Source organism: Gallinula chloropus (assembly GCF_964237585.1).
Source record: "Gallinula chloropus genome assembly, chromosome: 21".
In the NCBI taxonomy this organism is placed as follows: Eukaryota; Metazoa; Chordata; class Aves; order Gruiformes; family Rallidae; genus Gallinula; species Gallinula chloropus.
Window position 1 is genome coordinate 2274681 of NC_140106.1, and position 26019 is coordinate 2300699.

Here is a 26019-nt window from a genome sequence, read left to right on the forward strand (position 1 = left end):
CATATGTAATAAACATGAAAAGGTACCTTTACTTTTTAATTTTCTAGCCTTTAAGAATCTAACTACACAGGCAAATTGAGAGAATCTAGTTTTTGCATGACTTTAAATTTAAATGTTTATTTTCAGGCATAAAAAAAACTAAAAATAAACTAAAAAAAAAAAAAAGCCAACACAACCACCACCACAGTTCTAGAGAAAACCCAGCAAGACACAGACAAGTTACTCTGCTGAGATAAACCCCTCCACAGTTTCTATTCAGCACTCAGTCTCACGGTGATTTCTGCATTACATAGGATGCCCAACACTGCTGTCACCTCAAGACTTGAATTTCATAGCCTAGATTTTTATGGTAAAGGTATGAAGAAACTGACTAGCTGAATTTCAATGCCAAGTTTTGTGATTTAACTGATATTTCTAGGACAGACAGGAAGACTAATCTTCGTAATCCCACCCTATAAGCCTCAAGTAAATCAATAAAGCAATATATGGAAGCAAGGAATTTTTTAGTTTAGAAACTAGTCTTTTGAGTTAAGAACAATAAAGACTGCATGTGATATGCCAGACACTATAAGCTATTCTGGCAAATTACTGAGGAGTTTACCAGAAAGGACAAGAATTTATTATGCTAAATATGTGAATGCTCAAAACCTGTCTCAGTCCAGCCCAATGATTCTGACTGATTCTGGAGGCTGTGGGCAGCACAACAATTCTGAGAAAGACGCAGAAACCTGTAAATGGTAGTGATGTAGTGATTTCAGGAAAAGGCTTTTCCATAGATTTAAAAAAAAAAGTCATGATTATGTAATCTCTAGTGCATAATAGAATATACTATAGGATATGTTGGTTAAGATTTCTTACAAAACAGAATTAATGCAGACCCCCTCAAGGGGTGAAAAACAGTACCATCATACTCCATCCAGAGAATAAAAGACTAACAAGAAGATAGGAAAGGCACATGTAAGACATAAAAGCCCCCCAAATCTCCTGTGGTCTGCTAACCATTTTAAAATGTCATCAGTGTGCTGCTCCCTCAGCAATCAAGATGAAACACACAGAGCAGCTTTGGGTGGATGATGTCCATTTCTTTATCGTGTTTAGTGAAATCACTCTGTAGGAAGAGATTTCTAATGAAGAACACTTCTAACCCACTTTCAAGCAAGCGTGTTCCTGGACAATCTCTATCCAAATACAGCTCATCTGTGAACCAAGCAATGCATAAAAATCTAACAAGCTGCATCCTGGTTACAAACTGTTCTTTTTGCCTACTGCTGTCCGAATAGCACCATCTCTGCAGTGGAGCTCTGAAAAAATGGAGCTTGTTACTTATTATTTTAAATACAAAAATCTTCCCTCTGCTCCTGTGCACCTCCCTCCAACTGACCAACTGGTAAAACTGGAATGAAATTAAGGGCAACATTATCTGTGTAGTTCGAAAAAGCTGGGAAGAATTTTTGCCACCAGCAGCTACATCAATGGAACATTCATTTCCATTAATATTTACAAGCACTACTTTGTTTTTATTCTTAAGTGATTTACCTCAGATTTCAATTTATTGTGAAAGGCACCTGGGAAACATCTTCCACTCAATTTCCACTCAAACAGAAACGTTCTCTTTTTCCTGCTTCACATACCACTCCATCCTGTGCTTTCTGATTTTTTCAAGATTTCTTATAAAAGGTAATCTTAAGCCTTGAAACATTTTAACCTGTGTAAAAGTAAATCATCCCCATTTAAATATCTGTAAAATTATTGAGACAGTGACAGTCCAGTGAAGCAAAGAAAAAAATAAATGCAAACACCTAAAACTGACTGCCCAAATGTTTGCTGGTTTTATGCACAGTATTTGCTTTGCATCACAGGTTTTAATTGTAATTAGATCTGTAATGATGCCATAAATATGTACATTTTATAGATTTTTTTAAAAGCTTGTCTAGAGTGAAAATAATGAGGTTTGTCTAATAGTTTCTTTCAGCTCCACACACTCATGACAAAACTGTAGAATGAGTTTGTCAAGTTGTCAGAATTAAATAGCTGTTAAAGTACTCAGGGAGGTAACATACAAAATTTATCTATTGTGAGACCCAACCTTTTTGAAAGTCCAAAACTTAGAGAACAGACAGAATAAAACACAGAGAAGAAAGCATTATGGCATGTTTGATGGACAGCCTTTTAAGAAATGTGGATTTATAAGGGCTGAATTTTCCTGGGTTTTTTAGCTTACTTTGAAGAAATCCTTCATATCTACACCATCTTCTCAGCTTTAACAGCATTTCTTTCCAGAGTATCATCTCATCTTCTAGACAAGGTAAGGATTAAGGGCTTCAAAACAAATTCAGTTGTTTCTAAAGGTCCTTTGTATCATATGTAAGAAATTACTACAACTAGTCACAGTTCTGTCTTGTAATATACAACTATAGGTGGAATAAACATACTTCTCCTACATGGGAGAACAATGTGTCAGTCAGAAGCTGATCCCAGTTTGTTTTCTCACCTTGGCAGAGAATAGCCACACTCTGCTGTGCACAGTAGAAGACCTGACAGAAAGAATACATTATCTACACTCCCCTGAGTCTTATGCATCTCATGTTTGTGTGCTTCAGCTGATGATCATGCCACTGACAATACGTGAGATTTTTCTGGCACAAGGAAAACAACCCTCTCATCCCCGAAAGCTGGGCACACCAATGGGAAAAGATTTCTCTTCACACACCTTGCAGAAGCAGAGATACCTGCAGTCCTTGGAGGGATTATGTGAACAAGCCAACAGCTCCACACATTCTGCATTTGTGCTTGAGCCTACAGAGGTGCAGCCAGAAGCTTTCCCTTACTCTCTGGCCAGTAAATTCTCATTGTGCCACCAACTACCAAGGCTGAGAAATAAAATGGGTGAAGAGTCCATGACGGCTGTAGCACCTCATAGAAGAAATGTCACTTCAGGATGACATAAGTGCTCTTTCTTCCATCTTCATGAATCCCATTGCACGTGACTGACAAAGGTCTTTCTGCTCACAGGACGATGGAAATAAGTCACATCAGCAAGCATTGAGATGTTGCTTTTTTAGATCTAACATCAGCTCTCACTACCCATGCAAGCATGCAGTGTTCACAGATCAAGTGTAATGGCCCACATGTCAGCTTTGTGCATTTCAGGACCAGTTAAAGGTGCTACCAGAGCAGTAGCAGAGCAAGCAATGACAAGCAGTAAGGGAAGTACAGCCACCAGCTGGCAGAACAGCACGATGCATTGAGGAACTTGGTGATGAAATGTCTTGGCCTCTAAAGCAGCTTCCTACTAACAAAGAGAGACTTAATCTCATCAGCGTCACCATGTGAAGCCAGGCATACATACAAATAATGCCATTTCTTCTTTACTCTGGAACACACAATGGAAGCTGACTGACTGACTTGTGAAGAGGACTGAAAACATGCACGGTCACTTTGTTCAAAGAGCTGAGAACACAAAAAGAGCTTTGTTTCCTTACACCTATTCTCTTTCATAGATGAGAAAGAAGGTGGGAACTACTAGGATGCCTCTAAAACAGAGTGCCACTCTACCACAAGAAGGCTCAACTGGAATAAAAAATCCAGGCTGGAGTGATGTGCTGGTCTGTGACTGACTGGCTGTGTCTTGCTCAATGACACTGCAATGGCAAACCAAGCAATGCAGCCACCTGGGATGTCTTTTCAAGGGTAAAGCCTGCCTGTTCAGAGATGATTTCTTAGACTCGAAAAAGATCAATGAGGTGAGAGAGGCCCCTGAACTCTGTCACCACATCTAACAGCTGTGAGGACATAGCTGATGCTTACCATGGGTTGGGCCTGAAATGCAGTTTTCAATAGCAGGAGTTGATCTTCAGTTGGCAAATCTCAATAGCACTGTTGTTCCTTGTAGCAATCAAAACTCCTTCCCTTTACCAACCCCCTGATCAACTCAGAACCACCACTCCTGGCCGAGGTATGTGGCTGGAACTGGATCTTGGATGCTGGACTTGAAATAAACGACCCAACTAAGGCCAGCAGCCAGGAGGATGAATTTGCCTCATTATTTCAGTATTAAATGAGGCTGGCAGTTCTCAACCAATATAGAAAAACATCCTTTCCTTTCCTCTGCCTCCCCTCTCTCCTTATGAAAGCAAAGACCACAAATGTGTCCTGTGTGTGAAGGACAATGAGGTAGGTCTCTGAGCAGAGGTTTGAAGACTGCCTTCAAAGTCACCTTTCAGAAGCTCAGCCTGAACCTGATGCTTTCCCTTGGTTTCCATATCTGCAAACACAAGTAGGCTGTGTGCAAGCCAGGGACACACACAAGTACCTCAGCAGGAAACAGCTTCTGCTGCATTGATCAGAAGCATCAAGTTACTGTATGATGGCAACAGCTCAAAGTCAGAGGGCCTAATTTATATGGCTCTGCAACTTTGTTATGCCAAACAGACGTGTTAAAGATCAGCTGCCTGAAGATCTTTGCACTCCAGTTTTAGTTGAATGAGCAACTATTACACATGTTCAAAATCATTATACAAAGACAGACAGACAAGCCAGTGACACAGCTATGTCACTTAAGCCCAAGAACGGATTCAGGATTCCACTGTGGCCTTGTCTATAAGAAAGACCCTGTATACAGACACTCAATACAAGCCAGAAGAACAAAACCATTCCTCCCCAGCTGAGGTGAACAACTACCATCTGTTTTCACAGCATTTTCAGATACACAGGGGAATTTGAGCTGAGTATCTCCTAGCTATAGATTTAGCAATAAGGAGTGCCCTCCATGTTAAAAATACATTTAAATCATCTGTTACAAGGATAAAATGTAGGACAAAGTTCTGTAAACCTTCATACAGATCACGCAATGCACAGAGCCTCTACCAAGACAACTGCCTGGAAGTGCAGGCAACTGCATGTCTTACATAAAGCAAAAGCATTAAACTGCTGCTTACCCAGGCAACCCACCACTATCACTCACTAACCTGTACTGCCAACCTCCACCACCTCTCTCTCTTCTTAATACACCTCCATAGACAACTCAAACTCTATATTTCTTTGCTATCATGAAGATTAAAGACATGCTGAGAATCAGTAGACAGCAGGATAACTTTCAGAAGAGACAAAGTGCACAAAAGGATAATCTACATGGATCTTACTGATGCTTCTATTTATTCCTGCAACGTTTAAGCATGTGGCACGTAACCTGCAAGAGGCAATTTCCAAACTGAAGCACAACGCAATGTATTAGCTCAGTCAACTGAAGCTGCACCTTCAACAGTAAGCCCAATTTGACTGATGGTGTTAAATGTCCTTGGAAGATGCATGTCACCAAAGTGTGACTGTGCATCTGATCACTGAATATAAGTGAAACTGCTTTTAATTCAGCACACAGGGAGAGCCAGGCAGGTAGGCGCTCTAGGAAGGAAATTCTTCTTTGTCCCTTCACCATCATCTAGAGTTGGTAGGAGTTGGCCTCTTTCACAGTATTCTTTCTAATGGCAGCTTGTGATTTAATAAATTGAGTCAGAATCTTGAATACAAGGCACTCAGTAATTTGAATTATTAATTACCTTGTTTATTTGAACACATTTTACCTTGAAGTTGTTCTAGCATTCTTATTCTCGATTTTGAAAATTGACCCTCATGAAAAGGTGACTTACAGGTACTTTTCTAGCTCTAAGAAACTGCATTAGTAATTAAGTGAGACCTCTTTTAAAGGTCAGATTTCTTCAGCAGCTAAACATCATCTCTTCTGACCACATGATTAGGTCAACAGAATTTCTCTCATTAGTTCCTCCATATGTACATCTCCACACTTGCTTTGTCTTTCTACACAAACACAAACATGTTAATTTCCATGTTTGAATAACTGTAGTAGAAGAACAAATTGAATGTTTAAATTTGAAGCAGAAATTCAACCCATTTACTGAACGGAGAAACTTGATTAGGAATTTTCAAACATCAGAGAACTAAGTACTCAAATCACACTGAAAGTCAATATAAATTGAGCACTGATCTTTCCAAAACTACGCTAAACACAGCTTTAAATACAGCAATATGAAGAATATTTCAGTGGTTTTTTTAGTCTGATGTTATGAAGCTCGGACCACCAAACAGTAATGCAAACTTTTTGCTTACTAACAACCACTATCACCCTCTTCTCAGGTTTAGGAACAAAATCCTATCAATGGAAACACTTAAGGCTATTTTTAAGCATAAAACATGGTGAGATTTGGGAGAGTCCATCAGAGCACTCAAGATACTTACGTGAATAACACGAGCTGAATACTTTTCACCCCCACCCCTCCAAATTTTCAATTCACAGACTTGTAACAGCATATCATCTGGGCTTAGGGACATTTTGCAGTAGAAGATTTTCTCCTATTATACCTCTTTAGGATGGAATGCTCAACACTACTGTGAAATGTTCAGAGCAGCCTTAGCACTCTACTGTGTGTATACACCCAGTAATGAAGATTAATCACTTTTATTTTCACCGTACCTGTAACCAATATAATTCCTTTTGCATCTTTAAAAATGTTTAATATAATGCTGTATTTAAAGCCAGTTTAGAGAAGCTATCATACATAAATACTAGGCAGATCCAAAGGAATAACCGTAGTAGCAACCTCTCCATTTCCATGGAAACCCTACTTACAACACATGATCAAATCTTACATGAATGTTAATCTCTTAAATCTATATAAATTCACACTTCAAAGATGCAGTCTACAAACAAAAGAGTCTGCAATATAAAGCACCAGTATCTCAAAAAATTTAGCAAGCAGCAGAACTGTTGGTGCTCCTTATGCACAGAACTCCTCTGAGTCAGCCTGTAAAGCATCCCTCACAGCAGGGGTGCTAGAAAACAACACACCATGGCAGTGATGAAAATAACTTGGAAACTGACATCTTCCCATGCAATGTTTTTTAAAGATTAAAAAGATACCAAAATCAACAACAACAAAAAAAATCTCATTCTCCAGAAAGACATGTATGTGGCCTGGTGTGGCAGTGCAAAAAGGAGGTCAGCATAGATGTGCCCTTCTGACAACAAAACACAGAAGAAGAAAACAACTAAAAAAGCCAAACCAAAACTGGGGGCAAGTCAAGAGAAAAATCTAATAATTTCAAGCTCATTCCCTACTAGAGCAGAGTTCTTGGCAAAAGCAGAGAACTTTTTCTAAGGCTTTATACATGTCTGTTCAGTGAGAACACTAAAGAAACAATGTAAGACATTTTGCATGGTAGCTGAATTTATTGGTTTTCTCTTCCAACCAGGCATTAAAAACTACTCATCAATTACTTCCTAGGGCTAAGAAATACTATGAGTGTAACACCACGTTAACCTAGACTTACATACTTTAAGGCCTTCCCAGAACACTGAAAAAAACCCCCAAAAAACCCTACCCCAAACTCTCAAACTAACCAAAACAGAGGTACCAACTTTCTGGACAGTCTCTGTACACGTTTTCCCTCTGAGTTGCAGAATCTGCTCAGTTTCTCCTTTTCTCATGGCAGAGAGCAAAGTTCACGATTTGGAGAAGATGTGGACAAAGCAGGAAGTAGGCATGCCCAGACTGGGGACAAAAGACCACTCTGTGGCTACTGACAATCCAACACAGCAGAACAGAAAAGAGCACTGACAACTGACCTACAATCATCAGCATGGATGATGATCGCTTGGATATGTACAGCAAGGAAGGGCTATACTCCATAGGCTGAAGCAAAATGATCCAAGTATTTTAAGCATTTTTACTGAAAGAAAAGCTACAACTGGGTCAAGATCCTGTAAGAACACCACAGTTAATGCCTGTCCCACCAGTACAATCAATTCCCTCAAAATACACTATACAGAAGAGAAAAGTTTAAAGAGATGCAGACAAGCAGATCCACTTACAGTCTTTTACAAACTGAAGTGACCACCCTGGATTTCTGAAGGAATGCATTACATAAGCTCAGCTTCTTTTCTATTTTTTTATCCTTCCTGTTAACCTTTTAACTAATGCATGACTCTTCCTATCTCAATGTATGTTCAATTTCTTCTTGATTAATATTGAGCCAATTAGCTTACTCTTAATTGCCAGCACAATGACAAGATTTTAAGTAATTCTTTACTATATTCATCAGGTGTTTGACACATTTCACATTAAATGAAGAATGGCATATCTAGCTGAGCTTCCAAAGCTAATTTAGACAAGGGAAAAAAATAAATCAATCAATCCCCTGTGTTAGAATTTGTCTGGGCTCCAAATTAATGGTCTGAAACCTCAGTCAGTAAGTAACATGCTCTGTGTCTGCTTGGCTTGAAACCTGAAAGAATAAATTCTATCTTCAACCACACTACATTATCAGAACAGATCTGAACAATATCAATAATGTAGAGAAAAGCCAAGTAGAATCAGAGAAATGCAGTGCAGAACAGGTGGAACTCAGATACATAAATTTCAAGGTACTGTAGAGGATAAGAACCAATTTATTCTCTTTCTAGAAGGTACAAAATGAAATGGCATGCCCAGTGACTCTGTCACATTTCTAAATTTTTCTGCAAAAATAAGCAATTACAGCCAAATAAAAATAGAGAAAAGGGGAGATTAAGCTTAAGAGTAACAGACTTTTGCAAGTATGGTTAGAAATTGTCAGTGTGAACACAAGATAAGTACTCTGTTCACTTACAAAGGAAAACAAAAATAATGTTCAAATTGTTAATAATGTTGTAATTTTTTTCTGTAAAGTAATTCAGATCTTGTGTGTCCTATATTCCCTTGAGAAAAGCTCATCCAATCAACCAGTCAATTACTTTCAACGCAGGACAGGGAAAAAGGTAACCATTTTGAATTTTCAGCTCCAATTAATTTTATAAAGATAACAGAAATTGTTTTCTAATTTATTCACCTGCTTAGCACCAAAGTGCATCAAAGCACAACTGCATTCATTTTTGTCATGACACAGTGAGGCCTAAGAACATATCATCATTATATGATGAAGCAATCCCAAATGACCAGTATTTAGATTCCTTGTAAAATTAAGAAATGCACTCTGCCATCACAGAACTAGAATTTCAGAAAAAATAATCCTACTACAGATATATAATTGTTGTGAAACTTAAAACCACAAATAAGTTTCCATCTCCAGTACCACCAGTAACACAGAACTTCTGCTGATTACAAAAACAGTCTAAAAAAAAGGGGGGAAAACCAGCTGGATGATCCTTGGCAAACATTAGACAGTAAAATAGGGAAGTTTTGACTTCAAAAATTACTCAGCACTGTCCTGAAAATGAGACATGTTAAGTGAAATGAACTGCCATTATTAATTTTTTTAAAATACCTGAAGTGTGTTCAAGACTGATAGTACAGAAAGGACAAAACCCCAAAATTCTCAGTGTCAAATACTGTATGTACAACTGTGCTGCCCTGCAGAAACCGATCTGATTTTTAGAGGTGACAGTATTCATTTTAGGGGAAACATCATTTGGCTATCACCTGGCAGAATAAATTTGGCTGAGGTGTCCATTCAGACACATGATGTTCAATACCTGCATCTTAATCAAGAGAGACACATTAACATTTTTATCCTTTAGAGATTCAAAGACTCCAAAACAAGTACCATAGCTTAGCAGGAAATCAGAACCAAAACCCAACAACCAATGCACGTATTTAACATGAAAAAGGGAAACATCAAATATAAATTCTAAAGCTCTAAGTGAAACATTAAATTATACTTTGATGTGCACACACATGCCCCACCACAGTAACATTTTCATAAACATACAGCAAAGTTTGAAAGATTACCTGGTAAAAATACCATCCACAATACCAATCGTCGACTCCTCTGCGGGAACATAAGAACCAATCTGTGCCATGACTGTGATCAATGCAACTTGCTTTATATATGAACTCTTTCCTCCCATGTTGGGTCCAGTTATTATCATGACCCTTTCACCATCTCCCTGGAAACATAAAACATTGGTGAAACATATTGTCCTGCACATGGTGCTGTTCTAAGAAAGGCTGCTGAGTGTATGTGCCTACAGGGATAAAGGACAAGCCCTCAGGACACAGTCTGTAGTTGAAAAAGCTTCCTTCACAGCATTCAGTTTTCAAGAGTTTATGATGCCACGTATCAAAAATCTTCCTAAGTCCTCTCCAGGCTCATAAGAGAGGAGCATCACTATCATCTTTCATTACTCTTGAGCAAAACAAAGTGAGGAGAACCTTCTTGGTCCATCAAGGAACCAAGAGAATCCATGAAGCATCTGTACAATTTCATTTGAAGGGGGAACTTCACCAGCTTTCAGCACAGCCAGTGCTGTCCTAATTTGGATTCTGCTCCAGTTAAGGAGTTCTCATTGCCAAATGGGGGGGAAATCTGGCAGCCAAAGATCAGACCTAGACCCCTTCATAACTGCTTGCCTTGGTACAACACACACACATTCAAACAGAAGGGCTACAAGAAGAAATCAAGACATTTTTGAGTTTGGCAATACTTGACTGCAACACAGATATTGTGAGCAGATTGTATCCAATCTCTGATTGACTGGTGCATCCAACCACTGAAATCTTACAGAAAAATGAATCAGATGCAAGAGCTTGTCTCAGCTGTAAAAGTCCCTACAGTACTGCTGTAGGTCTATGGCTCCAGAATAAAACTGTCATCTTCTGGTGGAAGACAGTTGCTAATACAAAATTAAAACTCATCAATGAGTCTATAAAGCCTTATCACAGCCTGCATCAAAACTAGGAAATTAGATTATGCAAGGATGTTGAATAACTAGAGTTTTTACTTTCTACTACATACATACAATGAAATCCAACAACTGATGAACTAACCAAAAGTCAGCATATTTCACTGCTCCACAGGCAGGGCATGTCAGACAGGACAAGCATAATGAACATTAGACACACTACTTAGGGAAGTTGGAACTGACCAGGCACTGTGATGACAACAACATATCTCTGAGGAATAAACATGATTATCTTTACAGGGATTTCATTTTGTTAAGAGGGAGGCAAATAAGATTTATATGTCACATGTCATAATCCACATCATAGAAAAGATGGATGGAATCAGTCTTAGGTCAATGCAGAAAACTGTTTAGCTTTTGCTGGAAAAAAAAAAAAAACCCTGTCCATAAGGAAGTCACAATAAAGTCAAGACCCAAAAAATGTCATTATCAGGAATAAAGAATGGAAGTAATAACATGCATATGACTACATGAGAACAAAACTCACAACATTCTAGTCTCTGAGGTGTAGTTTCAATACAGCAACTGAAACTTCATCAGGACCACCATTTGGCTCAACACAACAGAATTACAGATACTTAAATCCAGGATGAGTTAATCTGTTAGAACCCACAAATTTCTTCCATGTGTTTGGTATCCCTCTGGGGTCCCTCAAGCCATGTTCTGACACTGGTGGCTGGCTTGCAAAGCCAGCTTTCAGAAAGAACATATGCTGTAACATCAGACCAGAGAGCCCATCTGCCCTTATAATTGCACAGAACCATAAGCTAACATCTTAGTGGAATTTATGGATGAAGTTAGAATTTCCATGAATATTTGGATGAGAGAGGGAGAACTGAAAAATAAGATGTTTATTTCAGGGCACTGCAAGAAAGCTTTTCCTAAAGTTAGTTATTTGACAACATTTCAGCTGAAAACATGACAGCAATTGCATTTTACTGTTGATTCAAATACATCAGCTTAAAACCAGACACGTTTTAATAAACTGGGTTCCCACCTACCTCTCTCAAAAAAGACAGAACTCTAACAGTAGAGGCAAAAACGATTCCACCACGATCAGTTGATTTTGTAATATTCAGTATTTAGAAAGCCAACATAAGAATGGGGCTAACAGGGGAAAGTGCATGATGATTACTGAATGAAATGATGAGTTTTCTGTAAATGCCATCTGTCGTTTGTTTGGAGTTGACAAATAATTTTGAAAACATTCCCTGATGTATTGCACAATATCTGTATCATTGTTCAGTATATAACATGGTTTAAAAATATCTCCAGAGAAATACATACACATTTGAATGGTATTTATCACAGCCCATGCTCCACACTGACATACCTTTTATATATCAACTGTATGAAAAAGCAGTTACGTATACACAGTTCAGTGCATTTTTTGTATTAAGAACAGAAACACAGTATTTAAAAAAAGGTTCAGAAAGGTAAATATTTAATAAAAAACGCCAAAAGGGCATGCCACTTAAAAAAACAAATTTAGGTTTTGATGAAAAAAAAGGAGGAAACAAAATAAAAGATGTTTATCAGAAACAGATTAAGTGAAGTAAAATATGACAATACTTCCTACCTGTGGTAATTGTGTATTTATAGCAATTTTAGGTAATGTAGGTCATGCAATTTAGGTAATGTTGCATAGAAAATGTCAGGAAATAACCTACCCACTTTCTTTGACGACTTGGCAACAATAACAAGCAAGAGTCTTACTACTTCTCAACATCACTCTCTATTGCAGAAAACAACAGCCAGAAGGAGACTTAGGGGCAACACACTGCCTGCATGCTAAGCATGGGGGATCTTTAGCATATGTTAATATGAAAGGCTTCTTCCAACCAGTGTGCAATCTACAAAGAATGGACTTGCCACTACACAGTCAAGAGTCAGAGCTCCAAATCTGCTCTGTCAGATTAAAAAAGGCTGCATGAAATCAATACCTCAAGAAAGAAAGGAAAACACATAGTAAAGTAATACCACCAAAAATGATCTGAGCTATCTTAGAACTGTCTTGGAAAGTGAGCCTGTAAGACATGGAAACATTTGTTGTGCATTTGAACATTAAAAAGTTCCACTAATCTCACATAAAGTTATGACAAAATGTAGACTTCTTCTGATAACACTGGTAAAACCCCTGGAATTATTAATTTGTTTTTCAAAAAGAGCCACTTTAAACTTTTATTTTCCTAGTTTTGAGATCATCTGTTTTAGCTTAGGAAGGGATTGGTTGGACTTGATGATCTTCAAAGGTCTTTTGCAACCCTGTGATCCTGTGATCTTTCTTAATGCCGTGAAAAGCGAACAACGTTGTAAAGAGAGTGTCTGGCTGCTAGATAGCAGAAAAAGGACACAACAGATGTGATCACATCTAGCCATATCTCTCTGAAATGTAACCAAGCAGAAAGCTGTATGATTAAATTATTTATTTTAACTTCGTGGCCAGGATGCAGATGCCAAATTCCCCCCCTTGGATGATGCTGAAGCTCAAACCATTTCTCAGTACTTACTGAAAGGTTAGTGGTATTTGGAACATACTGATCCTGTTCTCCCAGTAGCACATCAATCACAGGGTGCCTCCCATTTTTTATAATTATTTCTCGACGATTATCTTGCACAGTTGGTCTGCAGAAAGGAAGAGACATTAATTTCAACATTCATTGTAACTGATTACTTAGAAGTACTGCAGCTAAAGCCTGAAGAAGGGTAGGAAAAAAATAGAAATGACAAAAATTAATTAATGCTGTCAAATATTTCTAAGGACTTCCCTGGTTTCATTCAGTGATAAAAAAGTATTAGCAGATTGGGTAACAAAATTTTAGAATTCTTCATTTTTCCACTACCTAGGGAATGTTTTTGTTTGTTTAGTTGTATTCTAAAGGAATACTAGGAACTACAAAATGAACAAGCAGTAGCAAAAATACGCAAACTGGAGGGGACTGCTTTCTTCCCACCACTACAGTGGCTTCTGCAAGTGCCACCTTTTGCAGACACATTTCATACTCTCAGAATGATCTTGCTGAACTAGTCCAACCTGCTACTGCATTAAACCCTAACTAGTGTGGGGAGTGGAAAAATAATTGTCCAACTTTGTATATTATGACTGATAACACATTAAATGATATAAATCAAAGAGTACAGTATGACAGAGCTGTAACTCTCCTATAAACATTAGCAGCTCTCATAACGTGACAGCAACTCCCAAACATATGAGTCATCAAACCATAACAGTCTATAGAAAGAACTTACTATTTAAGTTGACATACTGAAATGACAGTACCTTTTCAGAGATTAGTATGCAAACCAGATCAATACTACTTACTTTCTTCTCTCATCTCCAAACCATGTAAAAAGTTTTGCCTTTAATGCTTCCACCTTAGCTACAAATTTATCTATGTGTCTAGTCATACATGTGTAATTCCACGTTATACACCTTCACATCAACAAAGTTCTACCTCCAAGAGCTGTGTGCTCTTCACAGAGAGAAAAATGCAAAAGAAGCATGTTCCACTAAATTATGACTGTGATTTCCTTTTGTTCTCTTGCAACTTAAATTTACTTTTTCATTGCAAACTGAAGTGCAGCATTCAATGGAGAGGTAAATGTGGTGTCATGTCTCAGCAACATTTTGTTACACAAGAAGTATAATCACTCTGAAATAAGAGCAGTAATTTAGGAAAGTGACGACAGCTGAGTAAAAGAGTAATACTGGAATAAAGACACATATTTTTTTTACTGGAAATTAACTAACACTTTGGATGGACTTTAGAGGGGAGGGAAGAAAAGACGCGAGGAGCGTGATTTTTCCTGAGTGGAAGAATGATGATGCAATTTGAAAAGAACATGGAGATAAAATAAATGACATATTAGGAGCACAATGCACTGGAGAAAGAGGTGCAAGTTAAGAATGGTGTGGGTTGGTTTCTTTTTAGCACGAAGATATTTCCAGCAGTTGAATAGCTGAGATTAAACCAATATGGACAGAGTCTTAGGCCTTTGGGATAAAGAAAGGAAATGTCACCCTCCATCTGATGAACTGGTAAGCTGTTTGGAGCTGTAATATGATAGTCCTAAAAGGGAGAACATCCCTAGAAGCACTTCCTTCTGGATTTCTCCACTTTGCATTCAGAAGAGAGGCATAACAGCTGAATGATCCATTTGCCATTTTATAATTCTGCCCTCTACTTTGGGCATAATTGTCTTTATCCTAACTGCTCAAGCCTCCATACACGTAACTGTGAAATATGATGTGAGTTTCAGATGCCATGAGCCTTGCTGACTCTGCCTATTCTGGTTTCACACAATGGGGCTTGCAGAGGCAGGCCCTCAGCCACAGTCATTTAAAAGTTCTTCCCTGTCCCAGTTAGACAATCACATGTCATGCAGTAAGAGAGAACTGGGGGACGGGGGTGGAAATTGCTCTGGAATGTATAACGTCCTTTATTCATGCATCTTTTCAATGGTGCTCCTTAAACAAACTCACTGCTTGCAGAATGGATACTCAAACTTCAGATGATGATCTCTGGGCTACCTACACCAGTTAGGCATCTAACTTTGTGTCCTGGGAGCCCAATGCCTTACATTGTCCATGTCAGGGTTGAGTCTCCCAAAGCAGGGTTCCAGAGACAGGTTGAAACTCCAAGATATGCTTACTACTCTCCAACAACCATGTGGAGCACCAGTGCTCCCAACCTCACAACTTGTTTACCTGCCTCAGGTAGGATGATATGAAACAATCCTCAATCAAAAAAACATTCTCCCGAAATACTCGAGTTGGTTAATATGGATGTCCCGTCTTTCCTTCAGTAGTCCTCCAAAATTAATTATTGACACCTTCCCTGCAGCTGAAGTTTCACTGAGAAGTCTCCTTCCTGCCAGTTTATAAGCTCTAAGCCACTCTTTAAAATTCAGTGAATTATTTAAACACTGCACAGTGAATTAATAAAATTTCAGTTTGTTTTCTCATCTCAGTATACAGAAATAAACGAGCAATTACTTTTAAAGAGATTTTGATTAGCAGCAGGCATGATCAAGAATCCAGAAGTCATCAATACTGTCTTTAATGCTGTATAAATGCAGAAGGATATCTAAGTGGATTTCCCTTTATCCACACACATTTAATACATGATTTGCTGTTATTTCCACGGGTCACAAATGTTACCAATTCATATGGTTATACATAAGCAATTGCCCAATTACTTGCAATGTAGCCCCACAATGACATTTAAAAACCACACAGCACTTTTCAAAAAAAGAGTATGTGGACTGTATGGAAGAAGGAATGGCTGAGGACTGGAAACAGATAGCCCTCACAAGGGTGTTCACAGTAAGCCTCAGAAACAGTAAATGCCAATCTCTAGGACAGCACTCAGCAAGCTGAAGCAGTGGTTCAGCGAGCGTCGAGTCTCTCTGGGGACACAGACCTCGTGATATAGAAGAAAACACACCAATAAGACTGACTATCTCTGTGTAGGTGCAAGGGATGTGGGTTTGTGAGGGGGAGGAAGACCCAAGTTGCAGATTGTACACACTCAGGAGCCAGCTCTGGACCAATGTCTGAGGCAGAAAGCCTTAAGGGTTCATGCTTCCTCATGGCAGAATGCAGCAGGCTGTGGTGCCTGGTGTGCACGTGTGGGTCTTGCACAGAGGGAAGGGCACAGCTCATCAGATTTAACACACATTCCTAGGTAAGGCACCATCCCTGCTCTGGAAGCTGGCTCTAATTACCTATTATTTACCTGAAATACATCTTTGAAACATACCTCATACACCTTAAAATCTTAGGTATTATACACTAGAAAGTCAGACTTTGATGAGGAGAAAAGAAATAGGAGGAAAAAAATTTCCATGCAAAGTCCAACATCTATTTATGTTTGTGAGATATCATCTACCAACCACACACAGTTTGAAAACCAGACAAACATGAGATGTCAAATTTAAACCGCAATGTTTACAGACTTGAATTAAGCCCAGAAGTGCCGCTTTGCAAAATCAGATTAAGTCGAAACTACTGCAAACAATTTCAATAATGCATTTTATCACGGTACACATATTAAAATCAAATTTATTTAAAAAGCTCTCTCATAATTCCCTATAAAATCTTACATAAAAATTAAACATTTATTACCTGCAGTAGTCTCCTTGTTTAGCCACCTGAGCCAATGAGAACAGACAGTCGATAGTTGCTAGGTGACCAAGTGCTTTAGACACGGGGTGATAATGTTCACTGAAATGGCTACACCAAAACAGGGGAAAATAACAGGAGGAAGAAAAGAGGAAAAAAAAAAATCATTTCATACAGATAGGAATGTACTGTCAAAATACACCTCGTGCATGCTTCTCACAGAGCTCTCTACAGTCTCTAAATTACTCTGAATTCAAATCTCCCAGCAGTGTATTAACTTACAGTATGAGGACACAATCTTGCTCACAGCAGACTTCGTGCTTCCCTTGTAACAGGGCATTATTTTTAAGCACAAAAAGGCGGCAAAATGAAACTCATTTAATAGCATATAAAGGGTCCACAGTTGATCCCTGCTGCCTAAATAAGGTCTCTGAAAATGCCACTGTTTATCACAGTGGCAGCTGAATCGCAACTGCCAATTCACTTCAGATGTAAGTTACAGTCAAATAACCCCCCCTCCAAACAATAAAAAAAACCCTCAAACCCTGAAGTGCCTGAATACAGGATTTGTCTACAATATCAATAAAATATGGTAAGTACAATAGAAAATTCAAGAATTCACCTTCCATTTATGGTACCGATGCCCCTAGTACAACAATAACATTACCAGGAGAAAGCAGAGTTCATTCTTTTAGTACTGTAGAATTTATTTCTCTCCACTCCTAGCCTCAAAGATACAATTGGGGAATATAAAGCAAGTAAGGGAGCAAAAATGAATAAATAAATAAATGGAGGGCTGGGGAAGATCACTCTCTACACATCTTTCCTTGCTGTACGCTGCTATCATATGACACTATTGAAATCATCAAAGTGAACATGAAAAGCAGCAGATCTAAGTAAAGAAAGGTCTACTAAAACTTATATGGCTAATATAGTAACAAAAAAAAATAATGTAACTATTTTTATGGTATTGCAAAGGCAATACATCTGGAAGAGTGAATTGGAATTTCAGTTTCTAATAAAGTTTACAGAACCTCTGGGTTCCTACCAAGAGGCAAAACTTGGCATCAGTTACATCCAGTGAGGCAATTTCAGAAGGAAGTTTTTGTGGTATGGAAAAAAGCACAAGTGAGTTAATTATTATTGCAAGAATTGAGGGATAATTTCAGTGTGCTAGTAATTCCTGGAAGTAAAGCAGTGATTTATAACCTGACACCTGAAAATTAAAGGTGTTCAGAAGTTTGAGAAATATATTTTAAACTTAACATACACAGGTCTATGGGGCCAGATGGGATCCAGCCCAGGGTGCTGAAGGAGCTAGCAGAAGTGCTCACCAGGCCGCTTTCCATACAGGGGTAGGGAGAATCACACTCACACAAGCAACTGCTCAAACACCCTGAACATTCCTAACTGAAAAACTGTAACACTGCAATTGTTGTATAATAAATTCTATTCTCATCTCAGTTACACTGTACTAGATTCAGTTTCACTCAATTTTCAAATTTTGAGAGCCACTGTATATATTTAATAGTGTGCTGTCATCAGAATTTTAAAATCTAGAGACATCACTGCTGCCTTCAGGACTTAGTGTGTAAAGGTCTCGCTTTCAAATGCTTTATGTTGAAGAACAGTATTTTACCATGGGCAGCATAACTGAGTTATCAACTGCGTTTTTTCCTTTGGTTGTTTTTTTTTTGTTAAGATAAAACTCTTTCTTCTTCTGTTCTTACAGCAATAAATAAAATAATAAAAAATGAGTCTATTTTGTCAACTCACTCTAAAAAGTTTAGCCATTCAGCGTTGCAGTCAAGGACTAGCTGCTCCCGGAGCTGATTCAGATGTTTGTAATTTTCTATAACAAACGGCGAGTGGAAACGGCTGACAGCTTTTGTGCTGGAAAACAGAGAGAAGCCAAATAGGAAATCAAGGTTACTAAGCAATCAGTTACACCATCTACATGCAAAATTGGACTAGTTTTCTAACTCACTCTGAGCCTTGAAAATGCACGGTAAAAAAGCCAGTTCTTTTATTGTGGTACCAAACTCTATTGATACCAGTGATCTTCACTGTGAATAAAGTGATTGGCTACTGTACTGCTGCCCATTCTGAAGGCTGCATTTTTCACAATGTATTATGTATCACTGAAGCTTATATATCTCACAAAATTCTCTTCAGCAACAGGCTTCACAAAGATGATTTTTCTTTGACTGGCTGCATATACAACAACCTCCAACAAAAAAATTTCTACTTTAAAGCTGAAACTTCACAATAAACCTGGAATAAACTTAGTAAATACAGACTGTATTGCATGGATACTAGTTTCCATTTAAGGCACTTGCTCTTTATTTATGTATTTCCATTAAGGACTCATGTTGGCATTCCCAGGCATTCTTTTACAATATCCAGAATAGCTGTATTTTTCCTTCATCGCCTTAATTCTGTCTACTCTGTGCACTTCAATATCGAATTCTTGCATAAGTGAATAGAACATCGCTTCAGAGTTCACCTTTATTATGCCTACTTCTGATGAGACATGGCTCTGTGTACACATCATAACATAAGGTATTCTACCTGTTTAAATAATAAATGATCTTCCAGTTCACCTCTGTTTCATGTACTGGAAAAAGTACCTAAACTATCTAAAATCATGCTTACACAACACTAAGTAACAAAGCAAGCAAAGCTTGTTTGTATGAACAAATAAAATTAAAACATTTTTAATACACTAAGTCTTAGATACTGAGATATTTTGCACAGCTACTTTTACCTTTCTGAATAAAGTAAGAACAACTAAAATTTTATGAAAAATGTATATCTACAATCTACAGGCACAACTGAATCAAAACAGTAATTTTCATGCCAATACATCTGCTTTGAAACATTAAGTACTATTTAAAAATAAACACTTTTAAAAGTTCCGGTTTTTCAGCTTGGTCTTGTTTGGTTTTAAGCAAAACTTGCTATGGCAATAAATCAATGTAACCATTTTCATTGGTTGCTTTTAGTTTAAAGAAACCCCAAACCACAAACACACATGGAGCTGTGACAATGTGTATCTAATTAACTGTAAAACCAAAATGGCCCATACTATATTTTTTTCCTTATATATTAAAATACAGCAAACTTTAAAGACATTTTACATACCTACTAACCATAACCCAGTCAGATGGAATGGATGATTTATTGGAATTCTTGACTTCTATCATAAACTAAACAAACAGAAATATAGTATTACACATCATGGGAAGTTAAGAAGACTACAGAAGCATAACCATAATGAAATCAAGAAATCTGCAAGCATCAGACGAAACCCATACTCATCCTGAAGAGACTGAGCAGACCAGAAGCTAATGTTCTTTCTTCCCTAAAAATGAGGGTAATCACGTACATTTGCTGCCAACAGAGCAACTTCTACCCTGAGCTGTTCTTTTGCTCTGCCATGTTCCTGCCTCATCTTTGCCCTTTTGCTCCTCCATCTACTAAAATGTTCTGCTCACCTCCCTCTTACCAAGCCAAACCCAGACTAAAGCTAGTTAAGACTTACCTGATCCTGACTGGGCCTCGCAGAGAATTCAGCATTTACACAGACTCTACACTATACACAAGCTGTACTCAGGCTGTTTCACAGAATCACATAATGATCGGGGTTGGAAGGGGCCTTTGAAGATCATCTAGTCCAACCCCCCTGCCAGAGCAGGGTCACCTTGAGCAGGTTGCACAGGACACAGTCCAGGCAGGTTTTGAATGTCTCCAGAGATGGAGACTCCACAACCTCTCTAGGCAGCCCTGGCCCTGAGCTCTGCCACCCCCACAGTAAAGAAGTTCCTCCTCATGTTTAGCTGGAACTTCCTATATTTCACTTTGTACCCATTGCCTCTGTCCTGTTGCAGGGCATCACTGTCAAAAGACTGACCCTGTTCTCCTGACACCCAGCCTACAAGTATTTAAAAGGACTGGTAAGATCCTCCCTCAGTCTCACCTAGGCTAAAGAGTCCCAAGTCCCTCAGCCTTACGAGTAAGATGTGTTTTCCTGCCCAGGGATCAGTGATTCCTATTGAGCCATATTTACCTACAGTATTTCACAGACAAGAGCTCAAAACCTCAAATGCTAGCACTGCATGTACAGTACCTTCCTTCACGTTTGGATCAATTGGAGTTCAGAAATGGAAAGAACAGAGGAAACCAGCAGTAATGGCAAGAAGCTTAGTACAGTGAAATTTACATTACGTCTTTCCTGCAGTATTTTATACAATTCATGTCAGTTATTTTTATAACACCAGCCTGAGGTTCTAGACGTCAAAGAATAAAAAACACAGATGGAAAATTAATTTCCAGCAGAGATTAGATTAGCCCAGTATCTGATCACCTTTACAGAAATGCCCAAGACTCATCTGACAAAGCTCTTACATTACAGTTAGTATGATTTAGATAAAACCTTCCACACCTCACCAGAATACCCAGCAATCACCTTAGACTACAAACAAGAATAACCCTAACATGAGCACACTCCAGAATGGACAGACTACACTAGTTCTTAATTTACCTAAAACACCTTGAAAATAATCGGTACCTCTGAAACCCTGAAGTTGCATAATACACGAGACAAAGATTTGAAAATGAATCAACTGCTGCTGCTACTAGTAGTGTTGCTGATGTGCTAGTATTGCATTTTTTTCTTGAATTTTAGCTCAAAACAATTAAGCAAGCCGTGTTCATGAAGAGTAGTCAGAAAACAAGCCCATATTTGTGTCTATGCTAGACGACTAACTGAACTCAGAACAGTTACACAGCCAGTTCAATTGCCTGGTGTGTTTGTGTGGCTAGCAAGAAATAAGTAGAGAGGTTGCAATCTTCTTCAAAACAACAAAAACATTTCCTTTTTTACCCTTTAATTCTTAGGCCTATTATATAAATATGTGCAGTATTAAATAAACTGGGCCTGAAGCACTGCTTATCAGGAAGCAAACTTTTCCCAAATGTAGCAATTTCTCTCTAAATCCTGCCTGAAAAGAATAGCAATGCTATCACTATCTGGACAGCTTTCTGTCCTGTTTAGTGATGCTATTAGTTACATTAGAGGTCTGGAAATGAAAGATAAGACAGATATGGATGTAACCTCATATTTTTGAAAAGGTGTATGTCAAGTGGATCTTCACAAATTTAAGTTAATAAACTGTGGGCTGACTGCATTCATAATAGTGTGTTTGGAGGGCACACATGCAGGAGCAAAGAATCTGAGTGCCTCCCTGACAGAACGTCTGTTCTCTGAATGTGTTCAGAGTGGGAAGATAAAGAGAACAGATTTCCTGGCAGCTTCTTTTTCTTCCAGAACCAGCAAACCATAAACCTACTTCTGACCAGTCCTGTTGCAAAGAAGTGCTTGAACACAACATCTATCAGAGTGCTAGAGTGCTACAACAGCACAAGTTCTGAGGAAGGCTGAGCTTAACTCAGACTCGTGTCTATGCTTTGCTCCTCCCCTTCAATTCCCTTTCCTCACTGACCCTCTTCTCTAACCCTTCCTCTTTTGTGTCTTTTGATGTCTGCAATACACTCATACCAGATGTAATTAAATGACAGATAGCTTTAACTTGTGCAGCTCCATTAATGAATTTCCCAAGATAGAGCTCTTTGCCTGCAATGGTTTCTGAGCTGTCTGCTGCTACAAGGGGCCCCTCTAAAACAGGCATAGTTAACTGGTGGTTTCTGAAACTCCCCAGTTCAGACCTGGCTACTTTCTTGATACTCTCCTCTTTCATCAACTCTTCCCTCTTTCACACACATGTCATCATCCAACTCTTAAGCCAGTATTTCAGAGAAATCCTTCAAATCCTGGCTCTTTCCTTCCTCATGCAATACCAAAATGCACTCTTCCACATTTCCTCTTGGACTTAGCATCTTAGCTGACATCCTCCCCAACTCTCCTGCCACATGTTTGTTCTTCTGAACCTCAGTAGCAAAAGAAATATCCACCCAAGGTCTTTATCAAGTGATACTCTAACTCATCCCTTCTCCCATCCCCTCTCAGCATTGTCTATTTGCTCCCTGCTGCATCTCTTGGGTCTTTCTCAGCGTCCCAGGTCCTCAGTGGGACGGTGATCTGCTTCCAGCTTCATACCACACTGTCCTCACTGATTCATCTCTTTTACTCTCAACCCTCATTCAGTTGCCAAGCTAATTTCTTTTCCCAACTTTCTGTGGAGTTTTCCCCAGGTCTCCCACTCTCAGTTCCAGCGCAATGCTGAACAGTGGTATCTCACTGATACTTTCAATTCAATACACAAAAAAGCAAAGCATTACTGAAACAAATTTGACTGCAGTAATGTGGTTTTATTATTTAAATCACCAAAGAAATTGACTTAAATAAAGTGACACTGTCAAAAACCTGTTTTTTGAAGTTGTGCAAATATAGGCAAATGACCTGATCAAGTACCATACTAAATGAAGAGAGTTCTAGTTAAGCCTAGCTTTTAAGCTATTTTCTAGACAAGCAAGGGAACAGCCATCCATAATAGACACCATATTACCTCTTGACCAGAAACTGTAACATACTCGGCAGAAGGATTCTTGATCTGTTTACGAATGTCTACCAGATGCAACTGGATTTTAGAAAGCACATCCGAGATCTCCTCTTTTTTCTTTCTGATGACAGGGAAGTCCGTAAGGTCCTTGAACAATTGGGTTTTATCTCCAGTCCTATCCATAAGGAGCAAAAGATATAGTAATGGTAAAACCAAAAGACACACTCCCCAATTCTACTGGCTGTGTCCATATTTTTATTTGTTATTCTCACTTAATACTAGCTTCATTCCTCTCTCAGTAAGTTTTTTCTGTTATTTGTTCATAGTACAGCACATTTACCAAAAGCTGCTATGCACAGTATATAAACACAAAGGCATTTAAACACTGATAGTCCTTTCCCCATTGTAGTAAAAAACCCATCTATTGCTATTGCTTTCTACTCGTCTACATTATATTTGCCCTTCTATGCCAAACCCTGCTGACTTGGATTTCTGTCATCTCTCAGTGTGCATCCTGCGGCTTTATGCTTGTTTTCCCTTAGTCAAGTAAAGCAAGAAAAGGAATCACAAGACAGATCATTCCCTTCTGGCTCAATCCAGAATTTCAGAATACAACTGTTGTCCCAACATGGAGGATCCCAAGTACAGACAACCCCTTTTACCATGATCAAAAGTGAAGCTCTAGATAATTTCTGCATAACAGGAACACAGATTTTTTTGCATATTTAGAATTTGTCCAAATTTGGACAGATTTTAATGAGGATTACAAAGAAAAAAACATCCTATAAAGTTCTCATCAAAGCAGAATGTCACCAGGAGTTTTTCAGAGTACCTTGCTTCTTTTCTAAAGAAATGATTAACCAGAGCAGTTTTTAATACATGCAAAAAATCTGCTCTTTTCTAGTCTTAATGTCAGAAAATGACAAAATAGTTTTGGCTGCAATATCTCAGCTCAGGATTGAAACCTGAAATAACATCATTCAAATATTTAAAACTGGAAGCCGAACAAACTATTAAAAATATTGTTGTCATCAAAAGTAACAAAAATTTAAGTTGTCCTAATAACTATCAGGCAAACAACAAAAAGTAGTACAAACAGGCCTAAATGAACTGAAGTATACATTTGTACTTTAGAGCAAATACAAAACTGTACCATTTAATTAGATAATTACCTTGAAATCTAATATTTGGAGAACAAATAGTTAGCAAACTGAAAGTACTAAAACACAAAAATAATAGAAAGTCTCATTTTCTACTTATATCAATACCCCTTTTGCTTGAGAATGAAACTACAGATGGAGCCAGTGACCATACAGGTAACGCAAAGCTGGACTTTGATTTTGCATTACACAGGATTATTATATAAGTGACAGTAAAGATGCCATTTGTAAATACAGTACTAATTTTTAGAAATGATTTTGTGCTAATTAGACTTGTTTCCATGGGAATGGAAAGGATAAAATGATCGGTAGTAGCCAGCAGCTGATTGTGAAGACTGTCACTATGTGATGTACACCAAAAATTCAAAAACTGACAGTTTAAAAACCCCAACATAAAACCCAACATCTCAAACTCCCCTTAACCCTTAATCTCAAACTCCTCCCTGGAGCAAAGGGCCACTTTTGAAAACTATTACAGGATTTACCTGCACTATACAACTAACACAATGCAATATACACATGCACGTGCAAGCATGCATGTAGCTGTCAACTGCATATTCTCTGTTGTTAGTGAGCATATAAATGTATTTTTAAGAAGGATGGTGGGACATGCAAAGCTTTGAAAAATTTTCACAAACAATAGTAGAAGCCACATTCCTGACTGCAAAGCAGCCACTTTGCTAAAGGTCAAGTCTCACTTCAAAAGGAATAGCTTAAAAACAAAGTATTTCATAAATTGTTAAACAATTTAACATGAGCAAAACACATTTTGCTATAAATTCATTCCCCCAAAGAGCCAAGAAACTAAAAAACTCTTCAACCTGAGGCAGATATCCACTAGGCAAAATATTTGCTTGCCTGGTTTAGGGGAAGGGTATGAGCTGTAGAAAAGCACAATCTCTGCTTAACTATAAGCAACCTGTACATATATAAAATCAAAAATATAAACCTAGGGTATATTAAAATAAGATGTGTAATTCACATAACTGAATACATGTAGTCAGCAAGCCCACAAGGCACAGAAGACTAATCTATTTTCTCTACTTACTTGGCTGCTTCTTCATTAAGGATCTTTAAATAATGTTTTACTGGGGAGAGAAGTTCTGGGATTTCCAAAAGCACATTTTGTAATAGTGGAGTTTTCACTTGAGAATGTATGACTGGAACAAGAGCTTGAATTTCCAAATCCAGACGGGACAGGGTGCTGAGTATCAAGAAAAACTCTTGGGTTGAGCACTGAGAAAGAAGGCAATATGTAAACCATTACAGTGTATTTTCATTTAATCCTACATAGTTGGGGTTTTTTTGCTTTCAGAAAATGACATAAAATACAGTTTAAATGAATTAACTGTAACACAGTTGCATAATCATCACATTCAAAAGGTTAATAAAGCATACTAATTGTTTTAACCATTGTTGTCAACAAACAGTTGAGAGCTGATGTACATTACACTTTTTGCTGGATGGTGGTCTGTAGCACAT

At 38.2% G+C, this 26019-nt stretch overlaps 1 protein-coding gene and 2 pseudogenes across 3 annotated transcripts in view; 1 reads left to right on the plus strand and 2 right to left on the minus strand.

The window, feature by feature from the left end:
• Positions 1-26019, plus strand: part of LOC311199737 (tubulin polyglutamylase TTLL13-like) — a 336991-nt pseudogene that overhangs the window by 120217 nt on the left and 190755 nt on the right. The gene's annotated exons all lie outside the window — the stretch shown is intronic.
• Positions 1-26019, minus strand: part of LOC311199707 (tubulin polyglutamylase TTLL13-like) — a 146942-nt pseudogene that overhangs the window by 52566 nt on the left and 68357 nt on the right. The window lies entirely within an intron of this gene.
• LOC311199708 (DNA mismatch repair protein Msh3-like) overlaps positions 1-26019 on the minus strand; it is a gene marked incomplete at its 5' end in the record, with an annotated part of 84314 nt that overhangs the window by 15655 nt on the left and 42640 nt on the right. Inside the window, 7 exons of the mRNA XM_084273845.1 lie at positions 9780-9937; positions 13243-13357; positions 16860-16967; positions 18633-18749; positions 20001-20065; positions 23384-23552; positions 25586-25773. Coding sequence (XP_084129971.1) covers positions 9780-9937; positions 13243-13357; positions 16860-16967; positions 18633-18749; positions 20001-20065; positions 23384-23552; positions 25586-25773 — 920 coding nt within the window. The remainder of the gene's footprint in view (positions 1-9779; positions 9938-13242; positions 13358-16859; positions 16968-18632; positions 18750-20000; positions 20066-23383; positions 23553-25585; positions 25774-26019) is intronic.